The sequence below is a fragment of the Microtus oregoni genome, unplaced genomic scaffold (genome assembly GCF_018167655.1).
Source record: "Microtus oregoni isolate MIOR12 unplaced genomic scaffold, Mior012 000014F_ref0000157, whole genome shotgun sequence".
NCBI classification, from domain to species: Eukaryota; Metazoa; Chordata; class Mammalia; order Rodentia; family Cricetidae; genus Microtus; species Microtus oregoni.
In genome coordinates this window covers 19,734,433-19,755,156 of record NW_024543073.1, presented here as the reverse complement: position 1 = coordinate 19,755,156, position 20,724 = coordinate 19,734,433, and the positions used below count along the sequence as shown (strand labels likewise).

At 44.3% G+C, this 20,724-nt stretch overlaps 1 protein-coding gene across 1 annotated transcript in view; it reads right to left on the bottom strand.

The window, feature by feature from the left end:
• The window catches only part of Sv2c (synaptic vesicle glycoprotein 2C), a 177,548-nt gene that overhangs the window by 20,155 nt on the left and 136,669 nt on the right, over positions 1–20,724 (bottom strand). Inside the window, exons 5-12 of the mRNA XM_041663321.1 lie at positions 12,487–12,620; positions 11,928–12,017; positions 9,756–9,866; positions 8,856–8,944; positions 7,997–8,161; positions 4,473–4,606; positions 2,755–2,958; positions 2,168–2,327 (exon numbers count right to left, since the gene is read on the bottom strand). Of these exons, the coding sequence (XP_041519255.1) occupies positions 2,168–2,327; positions 2,755–2,958; positions 4,473–4,606; positions 7,997–8,161; positions 8,856–8,944; positions 9,756–9,866; positions 11,928–12,017; positions 12,487–12,620 (1,087 nt within the window). The remainder of the gene's footprint in view (positions 1–2,167; positions 2,328–2,754; positions 2,959–4,472; positions 4,607–7,996; positions 8,162–8,855; positions 8,945–9,755; positions 9,867–11,927; positions 12,018–12,486; positions 12,621–20,724) is intronic.

Genomic DNA, 20,724 nt, shown 5'->3' with positions numbered 1-20,724 from the left:
TCCCTCATTCTAATATATAACCAATTACACAGTTTTCTGATCTTTTTTCCTGAGTATCCATCAACATGTGGGATTCTGACTTCTCCTTTTTCTCATCTACATTTTCTTTAGATTACATCTTCCTCTTTGGAGTGCAATGCAAGTAAGATTCCTGCCTCCTCTCTGGGCATTAGCATGAACTCCCAACCCATGGCTGATTTTGTCTTTCCCCTCTTATTGTCCTCAGGGCATGATCAATGGGTTGATCTCTGTGACTGAGTTTCTGCAGAATTTTGCTAGCTCTCTTCCTTGCTGTGGGATAATCCTTCTGTACACTGTGAATATATACCACTCTCATTGGCTAATAAAATCTTGACAGGCTGGCAGCCAGGCAAAAAGTATAGGTGGGACAGCCAGACTGAGAATGGTGGGAAGAAGTGCAGAGTCAGAAGTGTCGCCAGCCAGATAGAGAACAAGTCGGACACACAAAATAGGATAGAGGTGAGAGCCACGAGCTTCGGGGCAGCACATAGATTAATGGAAACGGGTTAACTTGTAAGAGCTAGTTAGTAACAAGCCTGAGCTAAGGGCCAAGCATTTATAACTTATATTAAGTCTCCGAGTCAGTTATTTGGGAAGCAGCTGCAGGACAGGAAAACCCTGCCTACACAGCCTTCCAGGGCTTTTCAGGTGGCATTTCTCAGACTACCCTGCTCTTCCCATCTTCTTCAAGTCCAAGTTCAGACACTACTCTTTAAAGAAACCCTCCCTGACACAGCAACCACCATGTCCTTTCCTCCCAGTGACCCAACCAGACCACACTGTAACTGTATACACAGGTAACTGTGCATGTAACTGACAAGCACCTGTCCTCCATGGAGAGGAAACGTCACGTAGGGCTTACCCAGTTCTTGTACATTCAATCCCTTCCTGCCCTCTTCTCTCCTGGAGGACCAAGTGAGCACACGCAGCAAGCTCACCTTCTCTTTATTTGGTCTTTCTCCTTGCCAATGACACAATGAGGCAGGCTGGTCACAGGAAAGGTCTGCCCGATGCTTGAGTTTTTCTTTTTTCCTTTTAAAGCCAGTGCCCCTCCCCAAGAGAATGCTCATCATGTATCTTCCTTTGAGTTATATGGCCAGTTGATTTAATCTAAAATTCCGTCAAACTCAGACAATGCAAAACAAATGGGAGGGAGTCTCTTACAACCTTGTAAGAGGGCATGATTTAAAAAGTAGGAGTTAATGCCCAATTTTGTGGGTCCAGTTTTCATAATGAGATGCTGATGAAGGAATACTCAGTGTATTAACTACACAGAGAGCGAACATAGGTTGGCTGGGTCAAGGGGATGCTGTATGTAGATTTTCAATGCCTAAGAACATGATTGAGAGTTTATTAAGAATATGAATAACAATGTTCTTGTGTTGTGGATGTTCTATAGGAAGTTGGTCATATGGGTACCAATACAGGTGTTATAAGCCAGGAAAGACGTAAAGATGTTCCTTAGTAATAAATTCGTGAGTCTGCCTTGTACAGGATAAGCCTAGGGGTGGTTAATAAGTGGAGAGAATGAAGTCAGAGGGATGTCATAGGATCAGTAACGAATCAAGACTGCAAATGTCTCAGTGTAGTTCTTTTGGGGGGAGGGCTCCCTTTCTTTTCAAAAGCTACAGAATAGTTCAGTGCAGACGACTTTCAAGGCGATAAAACATGGGAATTTTGCATGAAATAAAAGATGGCATAAGGCATATATTTCAGCTCATTCCAAATGGCAAAACAGGACTTCTAAGCTTTTAATATAATTGTCAGCTGCTGAGGTTCTACCCAGCCCTCTCTGATATGATGCCCAAAGTATCCATGTCTACTGGGGAAACCTTCTTCTTAAAAAGAAAGGTGGGAAATCCAAGCAGAGCTAGAAGAGGAAAGAAGGCTGAGTCAGAAAGACATCGTGTAGCTGCCAAAGGAGGACACCCAGAACCTCACTGGTAGGCCACAGTCACATGATGATACACAGATTAATAGAGACGAGCTAACTTAAGATGTAAGAGCTAGTCAGGAATATGCCTACGCCATTGGCCAATCAGTGTTGTAATTAACATAGTTTCTGTGTGATTATTCGGGTCTGGGCATCCAGGAAATCACACGCATTCTCTGTTTACAACCCTTCAGTGGTCCCGCGCCAGCCTACCTCCGGTCTGTGGGATACAGTTCCACAGTGACCACGTCGAGGGAATTCCACGCTGAGATGGTCAGCCCATTGTACAGACACAGCATGCCTATCATCATTGATTCACTGGTGCCAAACCACAGGAAGAAACAGCTGATCCCTGAGAGCACCATGGAGCCACCTGCCAACAGAGGACAAAAGATCAACTGTTTCCTGTCATCCCAGTAAAGCAAGGACCTGTGGGTCTTGGAGTGCTCTCAAGCAGACAGTTCCATGGGGAAGCTGTAGACTGGGCTCAATAGGACTTAAGTTCAAGGGTATCCACCTGTTTGTGACATTTACCAAAGGCCATCATTCCTTACTCATCTACTTAAGTGGAAAAATATACACTAGTTACACATAATGAGTGTTTCAGTCTGTAACTCATGGGGGTTGCTCATATGAAATGTAACTAGACACAGTTTTTACTACAGGTCAGTCCTAACGATAAAGGTCTAAGGGATTTCCTATGGACATGCATTCTAAAGGGACAGGGAACAAGGTAGGACACAGGTTCTCTCTAGATCACAGGGGCAGTTCTTTTTCTTTCCAGGAATATATGCACACACCTAGCATGGTTAAACGTCCAATTCTGTCCATCAGCAGAGCAGACACTATATTGCCTGGCAACACTGCCAACGTCCCAAGAAAGTTGACAAAATAAATCCAGTAGGCGCTATAGTCATCATCAAAAGTAATCTGGCATCCCGTCTTGTTGTGAAGAAATGAGCAGTTTTGAAATTCACTGTCGATGAACTTATATGGCTCAAAATCTGTAGGAACAACAACAAATAAAATCTATCAAACTCTTGCCAGTCACAAGTGACAGATCTGGGTGGCAGCAGAAAGCCCACTGAGAGTTCAGCATAGAATCACAGTACTGCCAGCTCCTTGATGATCCCAAGGCTGAGTGAGGCTGGCTTGACTTTTTGTGTCTCCTTGCTGGAGCAAGAGAGCTAGTCTGGGACCTCACATTACAAAGTAGCAGTATGGAGCTCTCCATTGTTGGATAAGGAACTGAATTAACTAAAGTTTCAAGTTATCTCCATTCCCTATGGTTGGCCTTTGCCAACCATATTATTGCTTACACCTTTACAATATTACTTTACATTTACCATGTTACATAAAGACCAAAGTCTTTAATAGTAATAATCCTATATAATATGATTATAAAACAATTTGTCTTCAATTATACATAGGCTGACCTACCTCATCACTATCATTTTTAGGGGTTCTGAGGCACACAGAAGGAATAGGACTCTCTTTTGAGTCCTTGAAGCTGTGTTTATAATTTAAAGTCTATGTAAGATAAATTCACAGAAGAATGAAGGTCAGTCTCCAGGGAAGGTCACCAGCATCCCTTCTTTGCATCTTACTGTTGTTGTTGTTGAACTTATTTCTCCAAGAAGGATTTTACATGTTGCTAGGTTCTGCTAAGGGAGCTCAGGGCAAAACCATCACCTTCCTTGCTGAGTTTACCCTCCACTCCCTCAAAACCTCTGGTCTTATGGGGTCAAATGGGTTAGAAGACAACACTCTGCCTTATTCTTATTGGAGTGGGGCAGAACTGGCTCCTGACTGAGCGCCAAAAGGCAGGACTGCTCACAGGGAAGACATGCATTCATCTTCCTTCAGTGTTGGCATGTGATTCTAGACAAACATGTAGGAAAGGGAAGGCATGGACACTACAGTCACATGGACCAGGGCTCCAAGGTTAGTTGTAACTAAGGTTACTAGGTCATTTACTGTGACCATATCATTTAGCTTTTCTAAGCCTCGGGAATTGGGAAAACTGTCTGAGATTGCGAGTGTCTGATGACCTAGACCGGATTGTACACTTCCTTTATTTTTTTGGGAAGTTTCTGAAACTCCATTTCACACTTGGAGCTAAAGCATTCTAAGTTACTGAGCACAGCCACACACTGCTACCTCTGTGAACTGGAGAGCTAGACAGGTTTACTTAAGCAAGAACCAATTGTGAAATCAAGATTATCAAAACAAATAAACCCACAGGTTAATTCTTTGTTTTAAGAATTAATTATTCCCCCAGAGGCTATTTTCTTATTTTGTCAGCTTTGAAGGTAGCCTCTATATTAAATCCAAGAAAGCTAAACAATACCAGCTTGCTTTTGATTCAACCTGCTATGGGAAAATCATTCATTCACACTTAAATCTCCACTTCTCAAGCTTCTGGCCCCAATGTCACATGATTACGACATTTCTGCCAAGACAGAGGCCCTTTGAAGGCTCCCTGCTGCCGCTGTAAGTAGAGTAAGCTATACATTACCTGTGTTCTCAAAAAGGGTATCAATAAATGTGCAGTTCCTGAAGTAGGTGTTGACTGAGGTCACGTCGTCAAAGGTGCAGGACTTAAACACTGAATCTTTGAAAGTTACAGACTTGAACTTGACTCCGAGGAATCTGTACACACACACAAACACAAATGAATTGACTTTTATCTACTCGAATTCAAAGCCAAGTCAATGGACTTAGATCTATGGTACCCTGCTATGACCATCTGTAAGTTATAGAGGGCACCTTGGTTTTCTAGGCATGTTACTTTTGACCTTTTGGTCTTGGGGATACAATTTTTTGGCCATACCATTGTTCAATATTATTTCCTGTCAGGAGAAGCAATGACACTTGAGTTCTTTGGATTTTCACAACGATGGCAAAAGTCTTGAGAGCTGGAACTGTGGCTCTGGACTGTTGGGTTTTCATCACTATCCTCTCCCCAGATATTTTTTGAAAAGTCTTCATTGAGACTTGTGAATCTCACTTGAAGATGTGCTAATATCTGAACATTATATTTTTATCTATATTTATATATTATAGCCATAGAGATTAGACCTAGGAACTTGCACATGCTAGGCAAGTGTTCTACGACTGAGTTATATCCCTAGCCCTCCAAGTTTTTTATAAAGTCCATTTCCTAAGTTTAGAACCTTACAGGGCCAAGCATGTGAGTTCTGCTTCTTCGTGGGAGGGATGGCTGACCAGGGTGAAAAAATGTACACTTATTTCCAGGAGTCTTTTCCTTCTCGTAGTCAAAGATATTCCTTGAGCCAAATCAAAATACAAGAGCCCTGCTGAAACATGCAGAACGATGAAATGGGGTCAGATACATTTTTAAGGTACTACAATGGTGACTTTGATAATGGGCTCAAAAAAAAAAAAAGGAACTTAATATTGTAAAAGAGCCTATGCGTCATAGAAATGGACTCGCTGAAGCCACGGATGAGTGTGTATCAGTGAGCCTGATACCTTTCTTAGAGACTCGGTGTATTCCTAGCAAGCCAAGAGAGGGGAATGCTTGTTGCCCCACCCTTAGCAGAGAAGGAGACTAACCCTTAGTGTGAGCTGACCAAAACCAACCCACTCCATGCTGAGTACACTCAAAAGTCTATTTGCATCCGCATGCCCAGTTGCATTTCTCAACTGAAAATGTACTGTGGCCTCACAGACCGACCACCTTCCCATCCCCCACTCCAGGAGCCACACTGAAAGCTGTTAGGTGTGCTGACAGAGGCTGAAAGGGTTGTGAAGGTCTTAACTCTTAAAATAAGCCTGAATCTGGAAAGGGGAAGTAATTTAAACGTGTGACACACACGGGGCATTCCTGGTGTGACATTCAAATGGTTGGAGAAGGGAATGGTAAGCCTCTCCCCACTACCTCATGTTGTCTAGGGACTTAAAGAGGCCTCTGGACTCTCCCACAACAGCCTGCATACAGAAAGGAAGGCTCTCTAGGTATCCGGGCAGGCCACCCAGAGGGTGTTCTGGGTCAGGGTGTAGAGGGTCCCCACTGGGGAACACACAGGGAAGCTGTCGTTTAAAAGCCAGTCAGCAGCAGGAGTTCAAATTTCTTTTGAAAGACAAAAACCTTTTGTCTATCTTCTAAAAGAAATCTTTCAAATTCAAAATATATGTTTGTAAGGTTTTTTTTTTTTCATTTGGGGATCCTAACAAATCCTCCCTATGTGTGTGCGTGCGTGTTTGTGTGCATGAGGGAATGAGGACATGTGGATGTCAGGCGTGAGTGTGGAGGATGGAGGAAAACCCCTGGCACTGTTTTAACTCTTCCACCTTGTTGGAATAGGTCTTCTTGGTTTTCACTGTACATAGCCCAGGCTAGCTGGCCAGTGAGAGTCCAGAGGTTTTTCTGTCTTCATCCCCATCTCTCCAAAAGAATACTGGGATTATAATGTGCGTGCAATAGTGTCTGGCTTTTTTTGTGGATCAATCAGGCTTTCGTGGTAATGACTTTAAACACTGAGTCATCTCCCCAGCCTGGGGTTTGGACTTCTGAGACAGATTTTGGGGATGGAGCCCAGGCTAGCCTCAACCTCACAGTCTTTCTGCCTCTTCCTTCCAAGAGTTGGGATGACAGGTGTGTGCCATCACATCTGGCTCAAGGATTTTACAGTAGAATGGTTAAAATTATTAATTATAATATAATCATTACACTGAACATTAACAAATGAGACATCCAGTTTAGAATGTTAAAAAATATGACTAAAATTATGACTGTCTCAGACACAAACACTATTTAAAAGTATCCCCTTTTCCTGTTGTTGTTGTTGTTGTTCTGAAACACCGTATTATGTGGTACATACTATGCTACGAGGTGTGCTGGGTTCAAGCTCATTGCCTCCTGGCTCCCCACCCTCAGGGTTGGGATTACAGGCACCATCGCACCCGCTGTATCTTAGAAATTTCTAATGGCAACATTTTTAAAATCCAATATTTCCCCCACAGTCACAGAATTTGATGCTCAAGGTTCTCGGAAATGCACATGCAGCCCTATCAGTGGTTCAGGTGGGTGACTGAGGCAGACACTGTGCGGCTCGGGCCGTGAGCAGGTGTATGTCTCCTAACGTGATGGTCCCCATTCATTCGAGTGGTATGCTTTCTTCTTTCAATTTCATAAATTTCATTATTGAAAAACTTGTTATAAACAAAGCCATTATACACCCCTGAAAAGATGATTATTAGACTGCTAATTAGAATAATGATCCCCCCACCATATGGGCAAGTATCCATTATCTAGGCCACAAGCATTTCACAAGTCTTTTTCATCTCAATGAACAGGATTTTGCCTGGGGCAATTTTGGTTATCTTGGAATTTTAAAAAAATTTCAAAATTCGGCCCAGTGGTGGTGGCGCACGCCTTTAATCCCAGCACTTGGGAGGCAGAGGCAGGCAGATCTCTGTGAGTTCAAGGCCAGCCTGGTCTACAAGAGCTAGTTTCAGAACAGGCTCCAAAGCTACAGAGAAACCCTGTCTTGAAAAACCAAAAAAAAAAAGTCATCATTTTAAAAATTAAGACAATTTTCTAAGCATGATGAGCTCCTATGGGTTCATATCAGCGGTTTCTGCTCAGATGATTCAGACATGACCATGGTGCCCTTGTCCATCTGTTTTTCTCTCTGAAAAGATGAAGCAGACTCATGCCCTGAGCTCCTGTCTCACCTAACGCTAAGAAGTAGCCTGGTCCTGTGCTCGTCCTTGCTAACCCTCCTCTGTCTTCACAGCCCTTTAGGAAGCAACACAGTTTCAGAAGTGGTTCCGTTGTTGTATTTTATTTAAATTCCAAGAGGCACATGATTGATTCAACGCCAGTTCTGAAGTAGTTTGAAGTAACTGAACTGCATCTCTTGAAAGTAGACTTTCAATGATTAAAATACATCCTCAAGTAACTAACAATGCAATTGAGAACCCCACAGGTGTTGGTTATTAGTAACTGTACACCACTACAAAGCCAGTGTTTGTGAGTAGCTAGCACATTAAATTATGTCAAAGTTTCCCGACCTGCCATTGTCGTACTCCATTCCAGTGTGGATCTGGTTCTCCATGGTGAAGTTGATGCTGAAGTTTGCGTATTTATCTTTTTGCACGTTTTTCGTTAGCAGGGCATATTCGTCAGACTGCAGATGTTTAATGACATCAGGGAACCAAACCGACAATCCATAGTACCTGCAAAGGCAAAAAAACATGTGTTTTTAACAGTGCACACAAGGCCACACGAGGCTCCTGACATACCAGGGCAGCAGTGGCTTTTAGAAACACTTTCAGCTATGACGGTCACCTTGAAACATTTGAACAAATCATCACACAGTAATTGACAGTTCAGAAGTTGGGAGCGTTTACTTGACATGCCTCCCTTCTCCTACCCCCCAGAACTAGGGACGGCACCCACGGCCTCACACATGCCTGGCAAGCGCTATCCTACTGAGCTATGCCTCTAACTCTAAGCCTCCTAACCTAGAAATGGAGAATGAAGTCCCATGGCTAACCAAGCTGCATAGAATGATCTCCCAGGATCCCTGCCCAGAACATTCCCCTTTCCCTTCATCACACCTTGCTAACAGTAGGCAGGGGACCTCTGTGTTTGCTGTAGTTTACAGATACAGAGAGAGGGAACCTGTGTGGTTAATAGTGGACCCTACCAGGCATTGAGAGAGAGAGAGAGAGAGAGAGAGAGAGAGAGAGAGAGAGACAGAGAGAGAGAGACAGAGAGACAGAGACAGAGAGAGACACAGAGAGAGAGAGACAGAGAGAGACAGAGAGAGAGAGAGAGAGAGAGAGAGAGACAGAGAAGACAAAGACACAACTGGGAGTCACAATGTGACAGCTGATTTTGTCCACTGAGAATTTAAATGTCACTTACCCAAAAGACAGGGTGAACCAAACAATCGTAAGCTTTATGGTGTTTTCCCTGACTGGGTAGTTGAAACATCTCATAAAAGTCAACCAAATCTGTGAAATATTGGATTGTTAGTGTTCCTACACAGTTACATAGTGGACCCCACTTCCCATCCCTTCTCATCAAATTATAAAAGAGCCAAGTTTGCAGAGTTGAATGAATTTTAACTATAATATAAAGTCTTAACATCAATACAGAAGCAAAGGCTGGAATTTTCTTCTTCCCTCCCTCCCTTCCTCCCTCCCTCCCTTCCTCCCTCCCTCCCTCCCTCCCTCCCTCCCTCCCTCCCTTCCTCCCTCCTGTCCTTTCATTTTTCTTGCAGAACTAGAGACTGGACTTGGAACCTCAAATGTGTTAGACAAGTGCTTTACCGTTGAGCTACATCCCCAAGCCCCCTTTTTAATTTTGAGATAGGTTATCATCAAGCTTCCCAGGCTGGGCTTAAACTAAATAACTAATTTTTTTCTCTCTCTCTTTCTTTCCTTCCTTCCTTCTTCCTTTCTTTTTTCCCCCCCTAACTCCCCTGCCTTAGCCTCCTGGAATTATACTACCTGGAATAATAGGCCTTCATCACCAGGTCTACCTAGCAATGCTCATTTTTCAGCTTCCTGGAGGCCACCAAATACTGAGACAGACTTTCATTGCCCTGACTCCTGGCTCAGCACTTTCCTTCCTCAGGATGGAACATATTGGGTAGCCTCTGAGCTGAGAGGGTTCAGTTGCCTGGTCCTAGTGCAAGAGACAGGTGTTCTAGGTAGAGTGGACAAGTCTTCCTTGTGGGACAGGCATAGTCAGTCTCTCTGTGACTACCCCCAAATGTCAAAAATTGACATGTAGATTGTTGTGAAACAAACTCATACTTACCCCATACAGTTCTGTGCGGATCCGAACAAAACACCTCCTATACCATGTTCCTGTGTCGCTCTCAATCTCAATCAGCTCATCAATTTGCTTGGGAGTTTTGATTTTATTTACCTGTGGACAGCAACAGAGTGCAAAGGGTTGAGTTCTCTTTCCTGAAGTTGCTGTATTTAGGCTATTTATTTTAAGTGAGAAAAACACAACTCGGAATACAAAGTGGTACTTGATAAGAACTCTGCCTGCACACGAGAACACTAGCAGAGATTTACAGACCCAAAGGGCATCTGAGGGAACTGAATATGACTTAGTGATGGGGAAGGCCAGAGAGAAATGGGGAGGGGGAGCAAGTGGGGATGGGTCGACCAGAGACAAAATGCCCCCCTTTGCATCATCCCCATAAAGAGCCATGCCAGCAGATGAAACACCAGAGACAGGAGCTTCTGCATGTAGAGTTACTTTGCATGGAGATTATTTTGGGGGGGCACTATTTATTTGATGAATTTGGCTTTTAATTGTAGTTATTAATACTTGCTCATGCACCATTTATCCATAGAGGATCACTATGACCTGTTTTTCCTTCACCCATAGGCTAACCCAGTGGTTGACCAGCAGACACTCACAGATGGCTACAATGGGAGATGTTTCCATGGCGAGTGAGCATCAACCCTGACTCTTCAGGTATGCAAGAGAAAGAAAAGATGAAGATTCAGAGTGACAATGTATGTCTGTGACTTAAGGTGGCCTCTTGAGCTAAGGGAAAGAGCCACAACACAGGTGAGCAAGGCTGTCAATACAGGGAAAGAATGATGGGGAGGGAGGGGTGGTGGAGGTAGAGAGGGAGGGAGGGAGGGAGAGAGAGAATCCCTGTTTTTGGATAAAGAGGACACAATAGTATGTATGCTATTTTTCCTAGGGGCTGGGTGGGTTTTTCTTTTTTTTTCCTTTTCTTTTTTTATTTTTTATTTTCAGCCTGCCCATATCCTAAATAGCAATTTTATTGAAGATACTGTTTGGAGGCTGGGTATCTTGGTGTCCTTCAAATTGTGCCAGGCAGGCAGTAGTCCCTTTTGACTATACAAAAGACACTGTCTCTAGTTAGCAAAAACCACTTCTGAGTTAACTATAGGCTCTCAAATAAAATATATGGGGAAGTTGGTTTTCTTTTGGAGACAGTATCTTACTATATTGCCCAGGTGAATCTTAAACTTGAGATCCTGCTGTCTGAGGCTTTTAAGTGCTGGGTATACAACAGCGTACAAACAATGCCCACTTTAGAGTTTTTAGTTCTTTTTTAAAAAAATCATTGGCTGCTTAGCTTTTGAGAGTTTCCATTTTTCCAGTCATCAATATCTGTTTTTTCATAATTATTTGAAATATATTTTATTTGTTGCATGAGAGCCAATATCTCATAATTTAAATAAGATGGTTTGCAGTTAAGTTCGGGCAGGGCTGGTAGTACTTGCTGGTGGCATTTAGGATAAGGAGAGGTTGAGGACTTTCAGAACGGGAAATTCTGACTGAGAAGGTAGCTTTTGAAGGACCACTGGACACAGAGGATGTCCACAGAGCCCTTCGATTCATGTATCTGGATCTTGGAAGATCTGTGTAACAGGAGTCAGAGATGCAGGGAGCAGCTGAGTCCAGCCAAAGAGAGCAGTCAGAGTTTTAAGAGATGCCAGCTAAGGCCTGGGGGATGGCTCATAGGTCAGAGAGTTGGGCTTGTTGATCAGCACATGAGGGCCTGAGTTCAAATCTTCAGCACTCCTAAATTGGGCTGTGCCTGTGTTGTGGTGGCTGAATAAAAGAATTTTTGGGCTTGTTTTCTCAAGGGAATAAAGCCAGGAAGCAGAGTAGTAGAACAGAATGCCCAGTGGCCTCTGTGCACCCTTAGGCAGGCACACACAACGCGCATACACCATACAATCACACATACAGATACACACATGCCACAAGTCACCTGAACACAAAGCCATGGAAAACAGCACCTACAGTAAAGACATGGCAAGAAGAGATTCAAGCCCCAGGACTGAAAAAAAAGATCATCTTCTAAAGTTCATATTACTCTATCTTGATTTAAAACAACGTCATTGAACGTTCAAAGAACGTCATTGCATTGTCTGGCCCCTTACGGACACCATGCCTGAAACTCAAGGATTCTCTGAGAAGCAGACTCACCGTGAAGACCTTCTCTGGCTGGCCCCGGGCTCTCATGTTGGTATCGTGAATGAGCTTCAGAATCATCCAGGCTTCATCATGCTTTCCCACCTAAGAAACACACAGGCAGTCAGGCCTAGGAGCCAGGCATTAGGAGCCCTTGCCTTTCAGTCATCAACCACCTTTGAGTTTTCAGAGCACACGGAAGGTCACTATGCAAATGTGTTTAACTCTTCTCCACTGAAGCACGCAGGCCAAGGATACCACTATAGAACAGCTGTTCAAAGAATGTGCCTTCAGCTAGAAATAGCACTTACTACAATAACGCTTCCTTTATTAAACAGTGAGCAATAGCCCCCTCATGGAGTGAAAGCTGCTCGCTGAGGGAAGCGCATGCGTGGTTTTTGGCTGCGAGCCCTCTTCGCTTAAAGCATGTTTCCATGAAATCAAACCCTGCAAAACCCTGTGGCAGGAAGGGAGAATGCACCTCTCGACGAGGCAGACATACTTCCCTCGAAACGGCAAAGAAGCCTTGCCAGTGTGCAGGGATCACTCGTGATTCTGTGTCAACAGGCATTACCTCCAGCAAGAAGCGAGGGCTTTCCGGCATGAAGGTGAGGGCCACCACAGAGGAGACGCACGGGAGTGCGCAGACGATGACGAAGACCCGCCAGCTGTGGAACTGGTAGGCTGAGCCCATGCTGAAGCTCCATCCTGGAAAGGGACAGAGGAGTCAGAGAGAGAGCCCCTGTACACTGCAGCTGGGCAAGCACCGTGTGGGGCCCTCGGGGATTCGTCGGTCAAGTTCTACTGTCCACAGAGGGGTGAGCTGATCTACGAATCAGTTACAGTGGTGGGCTCAATTTAAGACTGCCCTCCCCCAAGACAGTGCTTTGGATGAATGTGCCCCAAATCAAAAGAATCAAGATCTAAGGTGGGGGTACATGTAGGGTTATTATAATTAAACCTCAAAGGCCAATGTGGGAGAACGTGTTTTTCAACAGGCTACCACGCTGGGTGTCTTCTCTTTACTCTTCCAGACCATAATTCATCCTTTCCCATCTGTCTATCAGGAAATGACCTGCTGTGGACTTCATCATCCAATTCCCAACCAGGTTCGGGGGTGGAATTCACATAAGCTTCTCTGGGTAGCCCAGGCTGGCCTTGAACTCATAATCTTTGTGTCTTGGCCTCCTGACCACTGTGATTATATGCATCTGTTACCACACCGGATTCCCAACTAGGTCTGAGTTGGGCATCTTTTCCTTGTTCTCCTTCCCCATCCCCTGGCCAGGCAGAAGAGTGGCCTACTTTGGTGTCCTCTGCTGGTCACAGCCAGCCCTCCCACTGCTGGCCTTTGGGCTTGGGGACTTCAGGACTCTAGCATGTCCTGCTAGTCTCTTTCAGCCTCTAAAGCTCTGCTAACAGTCCTTTCATGATAACACTTTTAATGGTCATTTGGGGGAAAAGCTGACTTTACAGTGCCCTTATCAGAAACAAGGACTTGTTTCTTTACTCATAGACATCATAGAGACTAGCAAGGTAAATATCAACTTTAAAGCAGCCAGTTTAAATGTTGGGATTATAAAGATGGAAGTTCTAATACAATATAATGAGACTACTCACATGGGCTAGGTAGGATAAATAAAAATTTCTTCAGGAACTGGTGTTTGCATGAATACTGAAAGTAGATCTCCAACAGGGTTCCAAATAAGACAGAACAAAGTGCATCAAATGTAATGGAAGCCAGAGCAGGGCTTACAGAGGGACAGAGGAACTGTGGGAGACAGAACACCAATCTCCAGCATAGCTTGGAGAGTATAAGGCTTCTGTGAACAAAAGTGAGGTAGGCTTTGTCCCCTCCCCAGGAGAGCTGTATGTTTGCCTTTTGTGGGAATCCTGGGAGATACTGGAAGTGACATAATCCCCAAAGCTACAAGCTAAAGTCACAAAATCTTTTCTGCTAAGATTCAAGATGGGATTGAATCGTGAATTGTACACTCACATTTATGCAGATAACAACTGGTCCACTGTGCTGTTGACAAGGGCAATCAACACTAGTGGCACGCAACATTAGTTTTGCTCCAATAATTTAAGATGGGAGACTATGTGGGTTGCTGAGTTAATTATACCATTAGCTTTCAGGAAGCACGATTACTTTCAACATCTCATATAACCTATATTCAAAAGTCTCACATATCCAAAATGCAGAAGAAACTCTAGGACAGAACAAAGGGACTATAATGTGCACATTTCACGTGATCTCAGAGCTTCATATAAAGACTCTCTTTAAAGATCTCTAAACCTTATTATTCTCAACACTGGGAAAAAAATCCTTCAGTGACCGAGTTAAATTTCAGGTATAACACTTTCCACAGAATAGAGGGAGGAAGAACAAAGACAAGAGATGGAGGGCTCTGGTGTCACAGTTCAAAATGAGAGCTCACAAGGTGACCCTTTCAACGGAAAACAGGTCAAAGGGACTTAACTATGTCACTATAGTGGGTGGAGCAGAGCACTTCTGTGATAGCCAGAAGAACGACTTCACCCCCCATCAGAGCTTCTCGCGCTGACCTCCAGAACCCGAGAATGCAGATGTTACAGGCAAAGGGAGTCATGAGTGTTCCTAAGTCAAGGATCCCGAGAGAAAGAAGCTGTCCAGTACGGTAGAGCGGGACCAAAGGTAAATGTAAGCTCCCTTAGAAAGACAGACAGACAGGCAGGGGAGACAGAGTGTTCAAGTTTGATTCTATTACTGTGATAAACATCACGACCAACAGCAACTTGGGAAATAAAGGGTTTATTTGTTTTCAGAGCTCACAGTCTATCAGGAAGGGAACTCAAGCAGGAACCTGAAGGCAGGAACTGAAGCAGAGACCATGGAGGACCACTGCTTATTGACTTGCTCTCCAGGGCTGACTTAGCCTGCCGTCTTACACAATCCAGAACTCCCGGCCCAGGAGTGGCACTGCCCATCGTGAACTGCGCCATCTCAAATGAATCATTAGTAAAGAAAATGCCCTACAGTCTCCCTTGCAGTCCAATCAGGAGGCATTTTCTTAGTTGAGGCTTCCTCTTCTCAGATGACTCTAACTTGTGTCAATTTGACAAAAACAAAACAAAACAAACAAATAACAAAAACACAGAGTGAGACAGAGAGAGTGGACGATCCGAGGGAAGCAGAGACCAGAGCGCCGAGAGATTTGAAGGTGCTGCACTGCTGGCTTTGAATGTGTAGGACGGAGCCACCAGCCAAGGCCTACGGGATACCAGCAGAAGCTGGGGATCTCAATGACTACAATTGTCTCCCAGAACTGTCAGAAAGAGGCTGCAGAGGCTCCATTAGCAAATTCAAACGTCTGACCACCAGATGTGTAAAAAATACATTGATGTCGTCCACAGTCAATGTTCATTGTAGTGGCAAAGGGAACAAAGCATACTGCGTTAAGTTGGAAAACTGTGTCTGCTCTCCTGACTCCCAGGGGTCAGTGTCTTAGTTACACACCTGTCTCACAGCTGTGACAAACAGACCAACTAAAGGGAAGAGGGATTATTTGGACTCGTGGTTGGAGAAGTAGGTCATTAGGGTAGGGAAGGCAGGCAGTGGGAGTGACTTGGGCTACGGCCTCACAAGACCTTTGGTTCTACTGTCGCTGCAGTCTTGAAGTAGACAGGGAACCTAGGTGGGAACCAGTCCAGACTGTAACCCCTGAGGCCTGGCTCCAGCAAGACACATCCTTCGGTGAGGCCCTACCTCCTAAAAATCTCCTGAAACAGCACCACCAGGCCTGGACCAAGCATTCAGATGCATGAGCCTATGGGGCCATTTCATATCCAGGCCATGACGGCTCCCACACCCGCTATGAGCTGAGCTATGATGTATGCGTGGCATGCAATGGAAACCCAACGTCACCATGGCTCTGTGTCCTGTCTGAACTGATCCCTGCTCCTAGCTGAGCCCACCTTCTTCGGCTGTTTTTTTTGCTCACTTAGTCCAGCCCACTGGCTTTTCTCCAGAATCCCAACTGTGCATTTGAAAGGTGCTTCTGTGTATGAGGTGAGTTGTTTTATTTTTGTCTCCGTAGTAATCTTGTCCTCGCATTGATATTTTCCCTATCTGGAAGGCTCTGCCAGGATGTTCTGCCTGATGACTGCCTCCTCCATCCCTTCTAGAGCTCAGGTCAGGGTCATCTCCTCAGAGGAGCCGAAGCACTAAACTTACTCTGTGGTTTAGGCCACTTTATTGTCTGCATGGGCACTTGCTGTTGCCAGCACAGCCACGTTCCTGCATTCATCTCCATGTTTATTAACTAGCCCACTTCACGCCAAGAAAATAGGAACCCTACTCACCAAATACCCACCCAGTTCCCCTCATCCCAGGTTTGCTCTGTGTGTGTGTGTGTGCATGACATGTGAAAAATCATTGTAAGTTGATGAGTACTCGGATGCTCTCTGTCTCTTTCTTTCTTTCTTTCTTTCTTTCTTCCTTCCCTTCCTTCCTTCCTTCCTCCCTTTCTTTCCTCCTTTCTTTCCTCCTTTCTTTCTTTCTTTCTTTCTTTCTTTCTTTCTTTCTCTCTTGTTTCTTCTTCCCATGCTTCCTCCCTCCTTTCTCTCTTTTCCTCTGAATTCCCACTAAACAATAAGTCAACTTTGACTTATTTTGTCAATGTAGATAGAGCACAATGTATTTATATATGTCCATGAACTTGGCAAGAGTATTCTTCACCCTCAGATCTCCCTAGTGTTGCCTATCCTTTGGCGGAGGTCATCTCCCTCCATCTAGGATCCTGGTGACCATTGCTCTCTTTGTCTCTTCTGCCCTGATGGTTTTGTCTCTTCAGAGCACTGTGCTAATGCAGTCATACTACAGATTAGCTGTTTGTTTTTTGAGGTAGGGTCTTGATGTACAGCGTAGGCTCGCCTTGAATCCACAACCCTGCCTCAGTCTCCCACGGGCTGTGATTACAGGCACACATGACCACACTAGGCTGTATATAACTTTGAGAATGTGGCTTTTATACTTCATATGATGCACTGGGGATGCATACAAATTGTCACATGTTAGTGGGTTATAGAATGTTGGATGGTTCCCAATTTAGGGTACTAATTTATTATTTATACCCTATATTAATTTACTATACTCAATTTATTAATAAAGCTGCTATAAACATTTTTTTGTGCCTGCTAAAGTTTTGGTTTTGAATATATAAGGTTAAACACTTGAATCATATGTTAAGTCTCTGGTTGGATTTATTTGTAATTTTTAATTATATTTTATATTTGTTTATTGATTGTGTGTGTGCCTGTGAGCACTCGCTTCCACTCTCCCTCTAACTCGTGGGCTCTGGGAACTGAGCTCAGGTCATTAGGCTCAGAAGTAAGCAGCTTTATTGCCCAGTCACCTCACTACCCCCAAGTATCTGGTTAATTTTACAGCAACACATTGGCTTTCTCTCCGCAGTGGCTGCACTGTCTGCATTGCCAGGCGTGGTGTGCTGCAGTTCTCTGGCTGATTGTGATCTCTTGGTTTCCTTTTCACACTTAGACATGGTGCCTACGTGTGCTGGTCACCACATACGACACAGTCAGTCACCTCATGTGCCATGGAGATTATGAGCCTGAGCTCTTGCTCCAGGGAAGGCAGAATCCTGAGGAAGAGGCAGATTTGGTAGGGAACACGATGGCACATGACTCCTGCTGGACCAGATTAGGAAGAAAGCAGAGCACACAGACCGAATGGATGGAGTTGTCTCTTCTCATGAGGAATGTTTTCGCAAGAGCTCTGGCCAAATTTCTTTCCTCATTCTGAACTCAGCACAAAGCAAATTTGGGAGTTTCTAATGTCAAAGTGAGAGAGAATTAAAGTCTGTACTTAGGAAGTAGGCAAGGCCATCCAAGACTGTCCTTTATCTATTATTTTATAACTGATCGACTTAGGAGGGCGTGGTCTGGAGCAGTAGGAGGAGTCCTGGCAAAGGAAATGGCCACCCCTCCTCCCATGACTTGCCTGTTTGAGTCACTCATATTTGGTTTCTAGCCATAAACCAAGGACATTGAGCCTATAATTAGTGATCCTAGAGAAGCTAAATAAGGAGAACCCAAAGAAAAACATATAGGCATCCTCCTGAATATTAACCTTCAGCAAGCGATGAAAGGAGACAGAGACAGAAACCCACATTGGAGCACAGGACTGAAATCTCAAGGTCCAAATCAGGAGCAGAAGGAGAGAGAGCACGAGCAAGGAACTCAGGACCACGAGGGGTGCACCCACACACTGAGACAATGGGGATGTTCTACTGGGAACTCACCAAGGCCTGCTGGCCTGGGTCTGGAAAAGCCTGGGATAAAACCGGACTCTCTGAACATAGCGGACAATGAGGACTACTGAGAACTCAAGAACAATGGCAATGGGTTTTTGATCCTACTGCACGCACTGGCTTTGTGGGAGCTTAGGCAGTTTGGATGCTCAACTTACTAGACCTGGATGGAGGTGGGGGTTCCTTGGACTTTCCACAGGACAGGGAACCCTGATTGCTTTTCGGGCTGGGGGGGGGGACTTAATTGGGGGAGGGGGAGGGAATTGGGAGGTGGTGGCGGGGAAGAGACAGAAATCTTTAATAAATAAATACATTAAAAAAATTAAAAAAAGGGAGAAATTTCTTCCATCCATTAAAAAAAAAAAAAAAAGAAATACCCTGGGGCCCGAGAGGAAGGCAGGCACCACAGAGGCCTTGAGAAATGACCTTGTGGCTGCCTTGAAGACTAGAAAAAAAGAGAACGTTATGGACCCCTGAGCACCATTGCTGCTCAGCTTTGAGTCCTCAGCTCTCCTGAGTACCATTTCAAGGAAGCTTAAATCTGAATTCCAGCTCCCTATAGAACCCTACACCGCGATCTCAAAGGAGGGCGAAGACGAGGGCAGTGGAGTCAAACCCCACTCCGCTGGGAGAGCGGCTCGTGTGTTCGAGCATGCCCGCACTTAGTAAAATCGATTCTTTCAAATGAATCCCGATGTTGGCACCACGCTCTCTATTTTGTGTGTCTTAAAAAATGATTTTGCTAAGTTGATGTTTCTAATCGTCCTTTGGAGTTTGCTAAAGTACCCATTAAGATGTCACCCTGTGGGATTTATCTACAGATAATGTAAATTCCATGCAAGGGAAGACCTCAATTAAGGTGTTATGGAAGGCTGTTATAGCCTGGCTTTAATCAGTGTGGCACTAATAAAAGCGAGATGCCTCCTGCATAATAATCCAGGCCCTTGTCAGCTTCTGCCTGCTGCTGCTGCAGGGCCCTGTGGCTGCCTCCTCAGCTGCCTGTTGTTCAAGGAATACAGGCAAAGCATGTGACACACACACACAGGACCCTGGATCCCACATTCTTTTCTAGGCTTTATCCTGGAAACTCTGGTATCTTGGTACCTACTTCACTGACCTCTTTTCTGGTCACCAGTTATGTGATATTATCAACAAATCTATCTTTGTCAAGAAGGGAGATTTCAGGTTCAAGACTCAGATCCAATGTACTAAAAAGAAAACCCTTCAGTATTGTACAGGATATCAAGTAAATCATCTATGTGTTTTTATCTTGGTATTCTCTCAAGGCACGGAGCAGCTAAAAGTCTCTATTAAAGGGGCACCAAGTTAATTTTCTCCAGTGAGAAAAAAATGTGTGTGTCTGCGTGGAACAATGATCAGGTGAGTTTCTGATATTATTGCTACAGAAATAAAAAATTCATACCCTTGACATGTCACTGACTTAAAACAGAAAAACTATATAATCAGCATGAAATATGAATGTCTGGCTAGCAACTCGGGTTTTCAGGCAGCCAGTACCATCCGGGATGCTAAGGTTTAACAACTTGCAGCTGGACGGTCCTGCAATGCTGTTCATCTCTCATTTGTAGCAAAACCAAATAAAGATGAACAGATAAATAAATGAAGACGCTGGTGGGCAAGCAGGGAGATAACCTACGGTGTAGGCAAGTAGGGAGATAACCTACGGTGTAGCCATCCGATACAAACCATGTGGGTACTGGGCAAAAACGAGGCAGGTCTTTCTGATGTAACATGGAAAATGTCCAAGTGGAAAGAGAGAAACGTCCCCACAACAACGGTTTCATTTTTATATGGACATAAAACATATCATCTGGTCTAGAAAAGCCGTGGGCTGTAAATGCACTAAGTTGCTTTGGGTAGTTACTCAAGGCAGGAAGCTGCTCATGAGCACGTTCTCTTCTGACATTATTTCTTTAATATGTAAACTTTACATAACCTTCTGTCGCTTCTCACTTAAAAAGGAAAACAAACCACTGTTGCAAGTCTTTGGCATTTGAGTGGCTCTGGCTCTGGGAGGAGGGGAAAGGAAAGCTGGAATCATAACTGTGCCGTTATTCAGCGTTGGCATTTTCTCGAGAAATGGCATGGATTCTGGTTGTGATCGACGTGAACACTGAGAAACACGAGAAAGCGCCAGAGACAACCCTGTGTCTGTATATGAAAGAAAACTGTTTTCATTGACCTTTTAGTCTTGGGGGACACAAGAGAGGAGAAGTGGGGGTGATTTAACCAAAGCTAAGGATGTATGAGAAACCTGTATGGAATGCACTCTGTAAGATCATTAAAAAATACAATTAAAAAAAGGGTGAATGCCCAGAAGACAAGAGTTATTACTATTATTATTGGTTTTCATTATGTATCTCAGGCTGGCCTCGAACTCACAGAGATCCACCCGCTTCATTCTCACTTGTACTGGGATGAAAAGCATGGGGCACTGCACCTGATCCAAATTAAACAAAATCTCAGTATGGGGTATGGGG